Source organism: Heterodontus francisci, unplaced genomic scaffold (assembly GCF_036365525.1).
Source record: "Heterodontus francisci isolate sHetFra1 unplaced genomic scaffold, sHetFra1.hap1 HAP1_SCAFFOLD_926, whole genome shotgun sequence".
NCBI lineage: Eukaryota > Metazoa > Chordata > Chondrichthyes > Heterodontiformes > Heterodontidae > Heterodontus > Heterodontus francisci.
Genome location: NW_027141407.1, coordinates 128,874 through 144,368, shown reverse-complemented (window position 1 = coordinate 144,368; position 15,495 = coordinate 128,874). Strand labels below are relative to the sequence as shown.

Sequence of the window (15,495 nt, the reverse complement as noted above, 5' to 3'; positions counted from 1 at the left end):
ACAGTGACAGACCTGTACCCACCAGTACTGTACCCCAGTGTTATACAGTGACAGACCTCTACCCACCAGTACTGTACCCCAGTGTTATACAGTGACAGACCTGTACCCACCAGTACTGTACCCCAGTGTTATACAGTGACAGACCTGTACCCACCAGCACTGTACCCCAGTGTTATACAGTGACAGACCTGTACTCACCTGTACTGTACCCCAGTGTTATACAGTGACAGACCTGTACCCACCAGTACTGTACCCCAGTGTTATACAGTGACAGACCTGTCCCCACCAGTACTGTACCCCAGTGTTATACAGTGACAGACCTGTACCCCACCAGTACTGTACCCCAGTGTTATACAGTGACAGACCTGTCCCCACCAGTACTGTACCCCAGTGTTATACAGTGACAGACCTGTACCCCACCAGTACTGTACCCCAGTGTTATACAGTTACAGACCTGTACCCCCCAGTACTGTACCCCAGTGTTATACTGTGACAGACCTGTACTCACCAGTACTGTACCCCAGTGTTATACAGTGACAGTCCTGTCCCCACCAGTACTGTACCCCAGTGTTATACAGTGACAGACCTGTACTCACCAGTACTGTACCCCAGTGTTATACAGTGACAGACCTGTACTCACCAGTACTGTACACCAGTGTTATACAGTGACAGTCCTGTCCACACCAGTACTGTATCCCAGTGTTATACAGTGACAGTCCTGTACCCACCAGTACTGTACCCCAGTGTTATACAGTGACAGACCTGTACCCACCAGTACTGTTCCCCAGTGTTTTACAGTGACAGACCTGTACCCACCAGTACTGTACCCCAGTGTTATACAGTGACAGACCTGCACCCACCAGTACTGTACCCCAGTGTTATACAGTGACAGACCTGTCCCCACCAGTACTGTACCCCAGTGTTATACAGTGACAGTCCTGTCCACACCAGTACTGTACCCCAGTGTTATACAGTGACAGACCTGTACCCACCAGTACTGTACCCCAGTGTTATACAGTGTCAGACCTGTACGCACCAGTACTGTACCCCAGTGTTATACAGTGACAGACCTGTACTCACCAGTACTGTGCCCCAGTGTTATACCGTGACAGACCTGTACCCACCAGTACTGTACCCCAGTGCTATACAGTGACAGACCTGTACTCACCAGTACTTTACCCCAGTGTTATACAGTGACAGACCTGTACCCACCAGCACTGTACCCCAGTGCTATACAGTGACAGACCTGTACTCACCAGTACTGTACCCCAGTGTTATACAGTGACCGACCTGTACTCACCAGTACTGTACCCCAGTGTTATACAGTGACAGACCTGTACTCACCAGTGCTGTACCCCAGTGTTATACAGTGACAGACCTGTACTCACCAGTACTGTACCCCAGTGTTATACAGTGACAGACCTGTCCCCACCAGTAATGTACCCCAGTATTATACAGTGACAGACCTGTACCCCACCAGCACTGTACCCCTGTGTTATACAGTGACAGACCTGTCCCCCCCAGTACTGTACCCCAGTGTTATACAGTGACAGACCTGTACCCACCAGTACTGTACCCCAGTGTTATACAGTGACAGACCTGTACCCACCAGTACTGTACCCCAGTGTTATACAGTGACAGACCTGTACCCACCATTACTGTACCCCAGTATTATACAGTGACAGACCTGTACCCCACCAGCACTGTACCCCTGTGTTATACAGTGACAGACCTGTCCCCACCAGTACTGTACCCCAGTGTTATACAGTGACAGACCTGTACCCACCAGTACTGTACCCCAGTGTTATACAGTGACAGACCTGTACCCACCAGTACTGTACCCCAGTGTTATACAGTGACAGACCTGTCCCCACCAGTACTGTACCCCAGTGTTATACAGTGACAGACCTGTACCCCACCAGTACTGTACTCCAGTGTTATACAGTGACAGACCTGTACCCACCAGTACTGTACCCCAGTGTTATACAGTGACAGACCTGTACCCCACCAGTACTGTACCCCAGTGTTATACAGTTACAGACCTGTACCCCCCAGTACTGTACCCCAGTGTTATACTGTGACAGACCTGTACTCACCAGTACTGTACCCCAGTGTTATACAGTGACAGTTCTGTCCCCACCAGTACTGTACCCCAGTGTTATACAGTGACAGACCTGTACTCACCAGTACTGTACCCCAGTGTTATACAGTGACAGACCTGTACTCACCAGTACTGTACACCAGTGTTATACAGTGACAGTCCTGTCCCCACCAGTACTGTACCCCAGTGTTATACAGTGACAGTCCTGTACCCCACCAGTACTGCACCCCAATGTTATACAGTGACAGACCTGTCCCCACCAGTACTGTACCCCAGTGTTATACAGTGACAGACCTGTACTCACCAGTACTGTACCCCAGTGTTATACAGTGACAGACCTGTACCCACCAGTACTGTACCCCAGTGTTATACAGTGACAGACCTGTACCCACCAGTACTGTACCCCAGTGTTATACAGTGACAGACCTGTCCCCACCAGTACTGTACCCCAGTGTTATACAGTGACAGACCTGTACCCACCAGTACTGTACCCCAGTGTTTTACAGTGACAGACCTGTACCCACTAGTACTGTACCCCAGTGTTATACAGTGACAGACCTGTACCCACCAGTACTGTACCCCAGTGTTATACAGTGACAGACCTGTACCCACCAGTACTGTACCCCAGTGTTTTACAGTGACAGACCTGTACCCACTAGTACTGTACCCCAGTGTTATACAGTGACAGACCTGTACCCACCAGTACTGTACCCCAGTGTTATACAGTGACAGACCTGTCCCCACCAGTACTGTACCCCAGTGTTATACAGTGACAGACCTGTACCCAGCAGTACTGTACCCCAGTGTTATACAGTGACAGACCTGTACCCACCAGTACTGTACCCCAGTGTTGTACAGTGACAGACCTGTACCCACCAGTACTGTACCCCAGTGTTATACAGTGACAGACCTGTACCCACCAGTACTGTACCCTAGTGATATACAGTGACAGACCTGTACTCACCAGTACTGTACCCTAGTGTTATACAGTGACAGACCTGTACCCACCAGTACTGTACCCCAGTGTTATACAGTGACAGACCTGTACTCACCAGTACTGTACCCCAGTGTTATACAGTGACAGACCTGTACCCACCAGTACTGTACCCCAGTGTTATACAGTGACAGACCTGTACCCACCAGTACTGTACCCCAGTGTTATACAGTGACAGACCTGTCCCCACCAGTACTGTACCCCAGTGTTATACAGTGACAGACCTGTACCCACCAGTACTGTACCCCAGTGTTATACAGTGACAGACCTGTACCCACCAGTACTGTACCCCAGTGTTATACAGTGACAGACCTGTACTCACCAGTACTGTACCCCAGTGTTATACAGTGACACACCTGTACCCACCAGTACTGTACCCCACTGTTATACAGTGACAGACCTGTACTCACCAGTACTGTACCCCAGTGTTATACAGTGACAGACCTGTACTCACCAGTACTGTACCCCAGTGTTATACAGTGACAGACATGTACCCACCAGTACTGTACCCCAGTGCTATACAGTGAAAGACCTGTACTCACCAGTACTGTACCCCAGTGTGATACAGTGACAGACCTGTACCCACCAGTACTGTACCCCAGTGTTATACAGTGACAGACCTGTACCCACCAGCACTGTACCCCAGTGCTATACAGTGACAGACCTGTACTCACCAGTACTGTACCCCAGTGTTATACAGTGACAGACCTGTACTCACCAGTACTGTACCCCAGTGTTATACAGTGACAGACCTGTACCCACCAGTACTGTCCCCCAGTGTTATACAGTGACAGACCTGTACTCACCAGTACTGTACCCCAGTGTTATACAGTGACAGACCTGTACCCTTTAGTACTGTACCCCAGTGTTATACAGTGACAGACCTGTACTCACCAGTACTGTACCCTAGTGTTATACAGTGACAGACCTGTACCCACCAGTACTGTACCCTAGTGTTATACAGTGACAGACCTGTACTCACCAGTACTGTACCCCAGTGTTATACAGTGACAGACCTGTCCCCACCATTACTGTACCCCAGTATTATACAGTGACAGACCTGTACTCACCAGTACTGTACCCCAGTGTTATACAGTGACAGACCTGTACTCACCAGTACTGTACCCCAGTGTTATACAGTGACAGACCTGTCCCCAGCAGTACTGTACCCCAGTGTTATACAGTGACAGATCTGTACCCCACCTGTACTGTACCCCTGTGTTATACAGTGACAGACCTGTCCCCACCAGTACTGTATCCCACTGTTATACAGTGACAGACCTGTCCCCACCAGTTCTGTACCCCAGTGTTATACAGTTACAGACCTGTACCCACCAGTACTGTACCCCAGTGTTATACAGTGACAGACCTGTACCCACCAGTACTGTACCCCAGTGTTATACAGTGACAGACCTGTCCCCACCAGTACTGTACCCCAGTGTTATACAGTGACAGTCCTGTCCACACCAGTACTGTATCCCAGTGTTATACAGTGACAGTCCTGTACCCACCAGTACTGTACCCCAGTGTTATACAGTGACAGACCTGTACCCACCAGTACTGTACCCCAGTGTTATACAGTGACAGACCTGTACGCACCAGTACTGTACCCCAGTGTTATACAGTGACAGACCTGTACTCACCAGTACTGTGCCCCAGTGTTATACCGTGACAGACCTGCACCCACCAGTACTGTACCCCAGTGCTATACAGTGACAGACCTGTACTCACCAGTACTTTACCCCAGTGTTATACAGTGACAGACCTGTACCCACCAGCACTGTACCCCAGTGCTATACAGTGACAGACCTGTACTCACCAGTACTGTACCCCAGTGTTATACAGTGACAGACCTGTACTCACCAGTACTGTACCCCAGTGTTATACAGTGACAGACCTGTACTCACCAGTGCTGTACCCCAGTGTTATACAGTGACAGACCTGTACTCACCAGTACTGTACCCCAGTGTTATACAGTGACAGACCTGTCCCCACCAGTAATGTACCCCAGTGTTATACAGTGACAGACCTGTACCCCACCAGCACTGTACCCCTGTGTTATACAGTGACAGACCTGTCCCCACCAGTACTGTACCCCAGTGTTATACAGTGACAGACCTGTACCCACCAGTACTGTACCCCAGTGTTATACAGTGACAGACCTGTACCCACCAGTACTGTACCCCAGTGTTATACAGTGACAGACCTGTACCCACCATTACTGTACCCCAGTGTTATACAGTGACAGACCTGTACCCACCAGTACTGTACCCCAGTGTTATACAGTGACAGACCTGTCCCCACCAGTACTGTACCCCAGTGTTATACAGTGACAGACCTGTACCCCACCAGTACTGTACCCCAGTGTTATACAGTGACAGACCTGTCCCCACCAGTACTGTACCCCAGTGTTATACAGTGACAGACCTGTACCACACCAGTACTGTACCCCAGTGTTATACAGTTACAGACCTGTACCCCCCAGTACTGTACCCCAGTGTTATACTGTGACAGACCTGTACTCACCAGTACTGTACCCCAGTGTTATACAGTGACAGTCCTGTCCCCACCAGTACTGTACCCCAGTGTTATACAGTGACAGACCTGTACTCACCAGTACTGTACCCCAGTGTTATACAGTGACAGACCTGTACTCACCAGTACTGTACACCAGTGTTATACAGTGACAGTCCTGTCCCCACCAGTACTGTACCCCAGTGTTATACAGTGACAGTCCTGTACCCCACCAGTACTGCACCCCAATGTTATACAGTGACAGACCTGTCCCCACCAGTACTGTACCCCAGTGTTATACAGTGACAGACCTGTACTCACCAGTACTGTACCCCAGTGTTATACAGTGACAGACCTGTACCCACCAGTACTGTACCCCAGTGTTATACAGTGACAGACCTGTACCCACCAGTACTGTACCCCAGTGTTATACAGTGACAGACCTGTACCCACCAGTACTGTACCCCAGTGTTTTACAGTGACAGACCTGTACTCACCAGTACTGTACCCCAGTGTTATACAGTGACAGACCTGTACCCACTAGTACTGTACCCCAGTGTTATACAGTGACAGACCTGTACCCACCAGTACTGTACCCCAGTGTTATACAGTGACAGACCTGTACTCACCAGTACTGTACCCCAGTGTTATACAGTGACAGACCTGTACCCACCAGTACTGTACCCCAGTGTTATACAGTGACAAACCTGTCCCCACCAGTACTGTACCCCAGTGTTATACAGTGACAGACCTGTACTCACCAGTACTGTACCCCAGTGTTATACAGTGACAGACCTGTACTCACCAGTACTGTACCCCAGTGTTATACAGTGACAGACCTGTACCCACCAGTACTGTACCCCAGTGTTATACAGTGACAAACCTGTCCTCACCAGTACTGTACCCCAGTGTTATACAGTGACAGACCTGTACCCTTCAGTACTGTACCCCAGTGTTATACAGTGACAGACCTGTACTCACCAGTACTGTACCCTAGTGTTATACAGTGACAGACCTGTACCCACCAGTACTGTACCCTAGTGTTATACAGTGACAGACCTGTTTTCACCAGTACTGTACCCCAGTGTTATACAGTGACACACCTGTACCCACCAGTACTGTACCCCAGTATTATACAGTGACAGACCTGTACTCACCAGTACTGTACCCCAGTATTATACAGTGACAGACCTGTACTCACCAGTACTGTACCCCAGTGTTATACAGTGACAGACCTGTACCCACCAGTACTGTACCCCAGTGTTATACAGTGACAGACCTGTACCCACCAGTACTGTACCCCAGTGTTATACAGTGACAGACCTGTACTCACCAGTACTGTACCCCAGTGTTATACAGTGACAGACCTGTCCCCACCAGTACTGTACCCCAGTGTTATACAGTGACAGACCTGTACCCCACCTGTACTGTACCCCTGTGTTATACAGTGACAGACCTGTCCCCACCAGTACTGTATCCCACTGTTATACAGTGACAGACCTGTCCCCACCAGTTCTGTACCCCAGTGTTATACAGTTACAGACCTGTACCCACCAGTACTGTACCCCAATGTTAAACAGTGACAGACCTGCTTCCACCAGTACTGTACCACATTGTTAAACAGTGACAGGTCTGTCCTCAGCAGTACTGTACCACAGTTGGATGTGGGTGTCACTGGCCAGGCCAGAAATTATTGCCCATCCCTAATTGCCCTTGAGAATGTGGTGGTGAGCTGCCTTCTTGAACCACTGCAGTCCATGTGGGGTAGGTATACCCACAGTGCTGTTAGGAAGAAAGTTCCAGGATTTTGACCCAGCGACAGTGAAAGAACGGCGATATCGTTCCAAGTCAGGATGGTGTGTGACTTGGAGGGGAACTTGCAGGTGGTGGTGTTCCCATGTATTTGCTGCCCTTGTCCTTCTAGTCGGTAGAGGTCGCGGGTTTGGAAGATGCTGTCTAAGGAGCCTTGGTGCATTGCTGCAGTGCATCTTGTAGATGGTACACACTGCTGCCACTGTGCGTCGGTGGTGGAGGGAGTGAATGTTTGTAGATGGGGTGTCAATCCAGCGGGCTGCTTTGTCCTGGATGGTGTCGAGCTTCTTGAGTGTTGTTGGAGCTGCACCCATCCAGGCAAGTGGAGAGTATTCCATCACACTCCTGACTTGTGCCTTGTAGATGGTGGACTGGCTTTGGGGAGTCAGGAGGTGATTTACTCACTGCAGGATTCCTAGATTCTGACCTGCTCTTGTAGCCATGATATTTATATGGCTACTTCAGTTCAGTTTCTGGTCAATGGTAACCCCTAGGATGTTGATAGTGGGGTAAAACAAGAAATGCTGGAAATACTCAGCAGATCTGGCACTATCTGTGGAGAGAGAAGCAGAGTTAACGTTTTAGGTCTTTGACCCTTCTTCAGAACTGGCAAATATTAAAAATGTGAAAGGTTTTAAGTAAGTAAAGCGGGGGTGGAGGCAAGAGATAACAAAGGAGAAGGTGTAGATCGGACAAGGTCACAGAGAGTAACCAACCAGAAGGTCATGGAGCAAAGGCAAACAATATGTTCATGGTGTTTTGAAAGACAAAGCATTTGTACAGAGAGGGTGTTAACGGACTGAAAACTGAACAGCCACAAGTACAAACATGAAAAATAACAGTGCTCGGCAAAATGAACAAACAAAATAAAATAAACACAAAAAAAATGTGGGATATGTCGAACATTCTTTGTTCCAGTCCTACTCGGGCCCCCTCTCCCAACTCTTTTTCCGGTACATTGATGACTGTTTCGGTGCCGTTTCCTGCTCCCTCCCCGAACTGGAAAACTTTATCAACTTTGCTTCCAATTTCCACCCTTCTCTCACCTTTACATGGTCCATCTCTGACACTTCCCTTCCCTTCCTCGACTTCTCTGTCTCCATCTCTAGGGATAGGTTGTCTACCAATATCCATTATAAGCCCACTGACTCCCACAGCTACCTCGACTACACTTCTTCACACCCTACCTCCTGTAAGGACTCCATTCCATTCTCCCAGTTTCTCCGTCTCTTCCATGACGGTGCTTCTGATATGACCTCCTTTTTCCCCAACCGAGGATTTCCCCCCACTGTGGTTGACAGGGCCCTCAACCGTGTCCGACCCATTCCCCGCACCTCTACCCTCACCCCTTCCCCTCCCTCCCAGAACCGTGACAGGGTTCCCCTTGTCCTCACTTTTCATCCCATCAGCCTCCATATCCAAAGGATCATCCTCCGCCATTTCCACCACCTCCAGCGTGATGCCACTACCAGTCACATCTTCCCCTCCCTTCCCCTGTCAGCATTCCGAAGGGATCGTTCCCTCCGCGACACCCTGGTCCACTCCTCCATTACCCCCACCACCTCATCCCCTTCCCAGGGCACCTTCCTCTGCAATCGCAGGAGGTGTAATACCTGCCCATTTACCTCCCCTCTCCTCACTATCCCAGGCCCCAAACACTCCTTTCAGGTGAAGCAGCAATTTACTTGTACTTCTTTCAATGTAGTATACTGTATTCGCTGCTCACAGTGTGGTCTCCTCTACATTGGGGAGACCAAGCGCAGACTGGGTGACCGCTTTGCGGAACACCTCCGCTCACTCTGAAAGCAGGACCCCGAGCTTCCGGTTGCTTGCCATTTCAACACTCCCCCTGCTCTCATGCTCACATCTCTGTCCAGGGATTACTGCAGTGTTCCAGTGAACATCAACGCAAGCTCGAGGAACAGCATCTCATTTACTGATTAGGCACACTACAGCCTACCAGACTGAACATTGAGTTCAATAATTTCAGAGCATGACGGGCCCCCCATTTTACTTTCATTTTTAGTTATTTTTTCTTTTTTTGTGTGTTTATTTTATTTCGTTTGTTCATTTTGCCTACCCACTTTTTTTCATGTTTGTACTTGTGGCTGTTCAGTTTTCAGTCCGTTAACACCCTCTCTGTACAAATGCTTTGTCTTTCAACACACCATTAACATATTGTTTGCTTTTGCTCCATAACCTGGTCAGTTATTCCCTGTGACCTTGTCCTATTTACACCTTCTCCTTGGTTATCTTTTGCCCCACCCCTGCTCTACTTGCTTAAAACCTTTGACATTCCTAATATTTGCCAGTTCTGAAGAAGGGTCACTGACCTGAAACGTTAACTCTGCTTCTTTCTCCACAGGGAGACGCAGTGGTTAGCATCGCAGCCTCACAGGTCCAGCGACCCGGGTTCTATTCTGGGTACTGCCTGTGTGGAGTTTGCAAGTTCTCCCTGTGTCTGCGTGGGTTTCTGCCCGGTGCTCTGGTTTCCTCCCACAGTCAAAGACTTGCAGGTTGATAGGTAAATTGGCCATTGTAAATTGCCCCTAGTACAGGTAGGTGGTAGGAGAATGGTGGGGATGTGGTAGGAATATGGGATTAATGTAGGATTAGTATAAATGGGTGGTTGTTGGTCGGCACAGACTTGATGGGCCGAAGAGCCTGTTTCAGTGCTGTATCTCTCTATGACTGAGATGCTGCCAGACCTGCTGAGTATTTCCAGCATTTCTTGTTTTTATTTCAGATTTCCAGCATCTGCAGTATTTTGTTTTTATTATTATGTTGATAGTGGGGGATTCAGTGATGGTAATGCCGTTGAGTGTCATGGGGAGATGGTTAGATTCTCTCTTGTTAGAGATGGTCATTGCCTGGCACTTGTGTGGCGCGAATGTTACTTGCCACTTATCAGCTCAAGCCTGGATATTATCCAGGTCTTGCTGCATTTCCACACGGACTGCTTCAGTATCTGAGGAGTTGTGAATGGTGCTGAACATTGTGCAATCATCAGCGAACATCCCCACTTCTGACCTTATGATTGAAGGAAGGTCATTGATGAAGCAGCTGAAGATGGTTGGGCCGAGGACACTACCCTGAGGAACTCCTGCAGTGATGTCCTGGAGCTCAGATGATTGACCTCCAACAGCCACAACCAAGGATTGTCAACCTTGACCTTTGTGCTCAGTCTCTGAGGTGGACTTGAGCCCGTAATGTGATTTCGGGGTTGAGTGTGCTCCCCACTGAGCCACAGCTGACACTTGTGCGAAGGAACCAGAGGTGACATGAGGAATAAGTCTGTGTACACAGTGAGAGTGAGTTGTTACGATCTGGAATGCACTGCCTGAAAGGGCAGTGGAAGCAGATTCAATAGTAACTTTCAAAAGGGAATTGGATTCCGAGTTGAGACGGATATATTTATAGGGCCATGAGGGAAAGAGCAGGGGAGTGGGAAAATAGGAACGTATTTATCAGAGAGTCAGCATGTCATGATGGGCCGATTGTCCTCCCTGTTGACTGGATGTGTGAAGAGTTGAAGTCTGCCCGGAGTTCCAGTTGGATTCGGAGAGGGTATTATGGTGCTGAACATTTGTCTTTGATTGTTCCTGTCTCCAGTGTCAGTTATTCAGCTGGTGATTTGTGTGTTTACAGGTGACGGTGGGCCGAGGATTTGGGGTCACTCACAGACTCCTGGCCAGGAATTGTCCTCTGATGATCTCCCGCAATCACTGTGCGTTTCGCCTGACCTCGAATGGACAGTGTACTGTTATTGACAACAAGGTATCCACACGGTTAGGCCCTTCAGCCGCTCAGGACCGGGTGTTCAGCACAGGACCGGGTGTGGGAGTGGGTGCTGCACCAGGCCGGGTGCTGAGTGGGAGTGGGTGCTGCGCCAGGCCGGGTGCTGAGTGGGAGTGGGTGCTGCGCCAGGCCGGGAGCGGTGTGGGAGTGGGTGCTGCGCCAGGCCGGGAGCGGTGTGGGAGTGGGTGCTGCGCCAGGCCGGGAGCGGTGTGGGAGTGGGTGCTGCGCCAGGCCGGGTGCTGAGTGGGAGTGGGTGCTGCGCCAGGCCGGGTGCTGAGTGGGAGTGGGTGCTGCGCCAGGCCGGGTGCTGAGTGGGAGTGGGTGCTGCGCCAGGCCGGGTGCTGAGTGGGAGTGGGTGCTGCGCCAGGCCGGGTGCTGAGTAGGAGTGGGTGCTGCGCCAGGCCGGGTGCTGAGTGGGAGTGGGTGCTGCGCCAGGCCGGGTGCTGAGTGGGAGTGGGTGCTGCGCCAGGCCGGGAGCGGTGTGGGAGTGGGTGCTGCGCCAGGCCGGGAGCGGTGTGGGAGTGGGTGCTGCGCCAGGCCGGGAGCGGTGTGGGAGTGGGTGCTGCGCCAGGCCGGGTGCTGAGTGGGAGTGGGTGCTGCGCCAGGCCGGGTGCTGAGTGGGAGTGGGTGCTGCGCCAGGCCGGGTGCTGAGTGGGAGTGGGTGCTGCGCCAGGCCGGGTGCTGAGTGGGAGTGGGTGCTGCGCCAGGCCGGGTGCTGAGTAGGAGTGGGTGCTGCGCCAGGCCGGGTGCTGAGTGGGAGTGGGTGCTGCGCCAGGCCGGGTGCGGTGTGGGAGTAGGTGCTGCGCCAGGCCGGGTGCTGAGTGGGAGTGGGTGCTGCGCCAGGCCGGGTGCTGAGTGGGAGTGGGTGCTGCGCCAGGCCGGGTGCTGAGTGGGAGTGGGTGCTGCGCCAGGCCGGGTGCTGAGTGGGAGTGGGTGCTGCGCCAGGCCGGGTGCTGAGTGGGAGTGGGTGCTGCGCCAGGCCGGGTGCTGAGTGGGAGTGGGTGCTGCGCCAGGCCGGGTGCTGAGTGGGAGTGGGTGCTGCGCCAGGCCGGGTGCTGAGTGGGAGTGGGTGCTGCGCCAGGCCGGGTGCTGAGTGGGAGTGGGTGCTGCGCCAGGCAGGGTGCGGTGTGGGTGTGGGTGCTGCGCCAGGCCGGGTGCGGTGTGGGAGTGGGTGCTGCGCCAGGCCGGGTGCGGTGTGGGAGTGGGTGCTGCGCCAGGCCGGGTGCGGTGTGGGAGTGGGTGCTGCACCAGGCCGGGAGTGGGTGCTGCGCCAGGCCGGGTGCGGTGTGGGAGTGGGTGCTGCGCCAGGCCGGGTGCTGAGTGGGAGTGGGTGCTGCGCCAGGCCGGGTGCTGAGTGGGAGTGGGTGCTGCACCAGGCCGGGTGCTGAGTGGGAGTGGGTGCTGCACCAGGCCGGGTGCGGTGTGGGAGTGGGTGCTGCGCCAGGCTGGGTGCTGAGTGGGAGTGGGTGCTGCGCCAGGCCGGGTGCTGAGTGGGAGTGGGTGCTGCGCCAGGCCGGGTGGGGTGTGGGAGTGAACAAAGAACAAAGAAAATTACAGCACAGGAACAGGCCCTTCGGCCCTCCAAGCCTGCGCCGATCCAGATCCTCTATCTAAACCTGTCGCCTATTTTCTAAGGGTCTGTATCTCTTTGCTTCCTGCCCATTCATGTATCTGTCTAGATACATCTTAAAAGACGCTATCGTGCCCGCATCTACCACCTCCACTGGCAACGTGTTCCAGGCACCCACCACCCTCTGCGTAAAGAACTTTCCACGCATATCCCCCCTAAACTTTTCCCCTTTCACTTTGAACTCGTGTCCCCTTGTAATTGAATTCCCCACTCTGGGAAAAAGCTTCTTGCTATCCACCCTGTCTATACCTCATGATTTTGTACACCTCAATCAGGTCCCCCCTCAACCTCCGCCTTTCTAATGAAAATAATTCTAATCTACTCAACCTCTCTTCATAGCTAGCGCCCTCCATACCAGGCAACATCCTGGTGAACCTCCTCTGCACCCTCTCCAAAGCATCCACATCCTTTTGGTAATGTGGCGACCAGAACTGCACGCAGTATTCCAAATGTGGCCGAACCCAAGTCCTATACAACTGTAACATGACCTGCCAACTCTTGTACTCAATACCCCGTCCGATGAAGGAAAGCATGCCGTATGCCTTCTTGACCACTCTATTTACCTGCGTTGCCACCTTCAGGGAACAATGGACCTGAACACCCAAATCTCTCTGTACATCAATTTTCCCTAGGACTTTTCCATTTACTGTATAGTTCACTCTTGAATTGGATCTTCCAAAATGCATCACCTCGCATTTACCCTGATTGAACTCCATCTGCCATTTCTCTGCCCAACTCTCCAATCTATCTATATTCTGCTGTATTCTCTGACAGTCCCCTTCACTATCTGCTACTCCACCAATCTTAGTGTCGTCTGCAAACTTGCTAATCAGACCACCTATACTTTCCTCCAAATCATTAATGTATATCACAAACAACAGTGGTCCCAGCATGGATCCCTGTGGAACACCACTGGTTACACGTCTCCATTTTGAGAAACTCCCTTCCACTACTACTCTCTATCTCCTGTTGCCCAGCCAGTTCTTTATCCATCTAGCTAGTACACCCTGGACCCCATGCGACTTCACTTTCTCCATAAGCCTACCATGGGGAACCTTATCAAACGCCTTACTGAAGTCCATGTATATGACATCTACAGCCCTTCCCTCATCAATCAACTTTGTCACTTCCTCAAAGAATTCTATTAAGTTGGTAAGACATGACCTTCCCTGCACAAAACCATGTTGCCTATCATTGATAAGCCCATTTTCTTCCAGATGGGAATAGATCCTATCCCTCAGTATCTTCTCCAGCAGCTTCCCTACCACTGACGTCAGGCTCACCGGTCTATAATTACCTGGATTATCCCTGCTACCCTTCTTAAACAAGGGGACAACATTAGCAATTCTCCAGTCCTCCGGGACCTCACCCGTGTTTAAGGATGCTGCAAAGATATCTGTTAAGGCCCCTGCTATTTCCTCTCTCGCTTCCCTCAGTAACCTGGGATAGATCCCATCCGGACCTGGGGACTTTTTTTTTAGAATTAGAACATTACATAGAACATTGCAGCGCAGTACAGGCCCTTCGGCCCTCGATGTTGCGCCGACCTGTGAAACCATCTGACCTACACTATTCCATTTTCATCCATATGTCTATCCAATGACCACTTAAATGCCCTTAAAGTTGGCGATTCTACTACTGTTGCAGGCAGGGCGTTCCACGCCCCTACTACTCTCTGAGTAAAGAAACTACCTCTGACATCTGTCCTATATCTATCACCCCTCAACTTAAAGCTATGTCCCCTCGTGTTTGCCATCACCATCCGAGGAAAAAGGCTCTCACTATCCACCCTATCTAACCCTCTGATTATCTTATATGTCTCTATTAAGTCACCTCTCCTCCTCCTTCTCTCCAATGTAAACAACCTCAAGTCCCTCAGCCTTTCCTCGTAAGACCTTCCCTCCATACCAGGCAACATCCTAGTAAATCTCCTCTGCACCATTTCCAAAGCTTCCACATCCTTCCTATAATGCGGTGACCAGAACTGCACGCAATACTCCAGGTGCGGTCTCACCAGAGTTTTGTACAGCTGCAGCATGACCTCGTGGCTCCGAAACTCGATCCCCCTACTAATAAAAGCTAACACACCATATGCCTTCTTAACAGCCCTATTAACCTGGGTAGCAACCTTCAGGGATTTATGCACCTGGACACCAAGATCTCTCTGTTCATCTACACTACCAAGAATCTTCCCATTTGCCCAGTACTCTGCATTCCTGTTACTCCTTCCAAAGTGAATCACCTCGCGCTTTTCCGCATTAAACTCCATTTGCCGTCTCTCAGCCCAGCTCTGCAGCCTATCTATGTCCCTCTGTAACCTACAACATCCTTCGGCACTATCCACAACTCCACCGACTTTAGTGTCATCCGCAAATTTACTAACCCACCCTTCTACACCCTCTTCCAGGTCATTTATAAAAATGACAAACAGCAGTGGCCCCAAAACAGATCCTTGCGGTACACCACTAGTAACTAAACTCCAGGATGAACATTTGCCATCAACCACCACCCTCTGTCTTCTTTCAGCTAGCCAATTTCTGATCCAAAGCTCTAAATCACCTTCAACCCCATACTTCCGTATTTTTTGCAATAGCCTACCATGGGGAACCTTATCAAACGCCTTACTGAAATCCATATACACCACAT

At 51.0% G+C, this 15,495-nt stretch overlaps 1 protein-coding gene across 1 annotated transcript in view; it reads left to right on the top strand.

Moving 5' to 3' along the window:
* Nucleotides 1-11,069: 11,069 nt before the first annotated feature.
* Nucleotides 11,070-15,495, top strand: part of rnf8 (ring finger protein 8, E3 ubiquitin protein ligase) — a gene marked incomplete at its 5' end in the record, with an annotated part of 108,012 nt that continues 103,586 nt past the window's right edge. The window contains one exon of the mRNA XM_068027205.1: nt 11,070-11,198. Coding sequence (XP_067883306.1) covers nt 11,070-11,198 — 129 coding nt within the window. The remainder of the gene's footprint in view (nt 11,199-15,495) is intronic.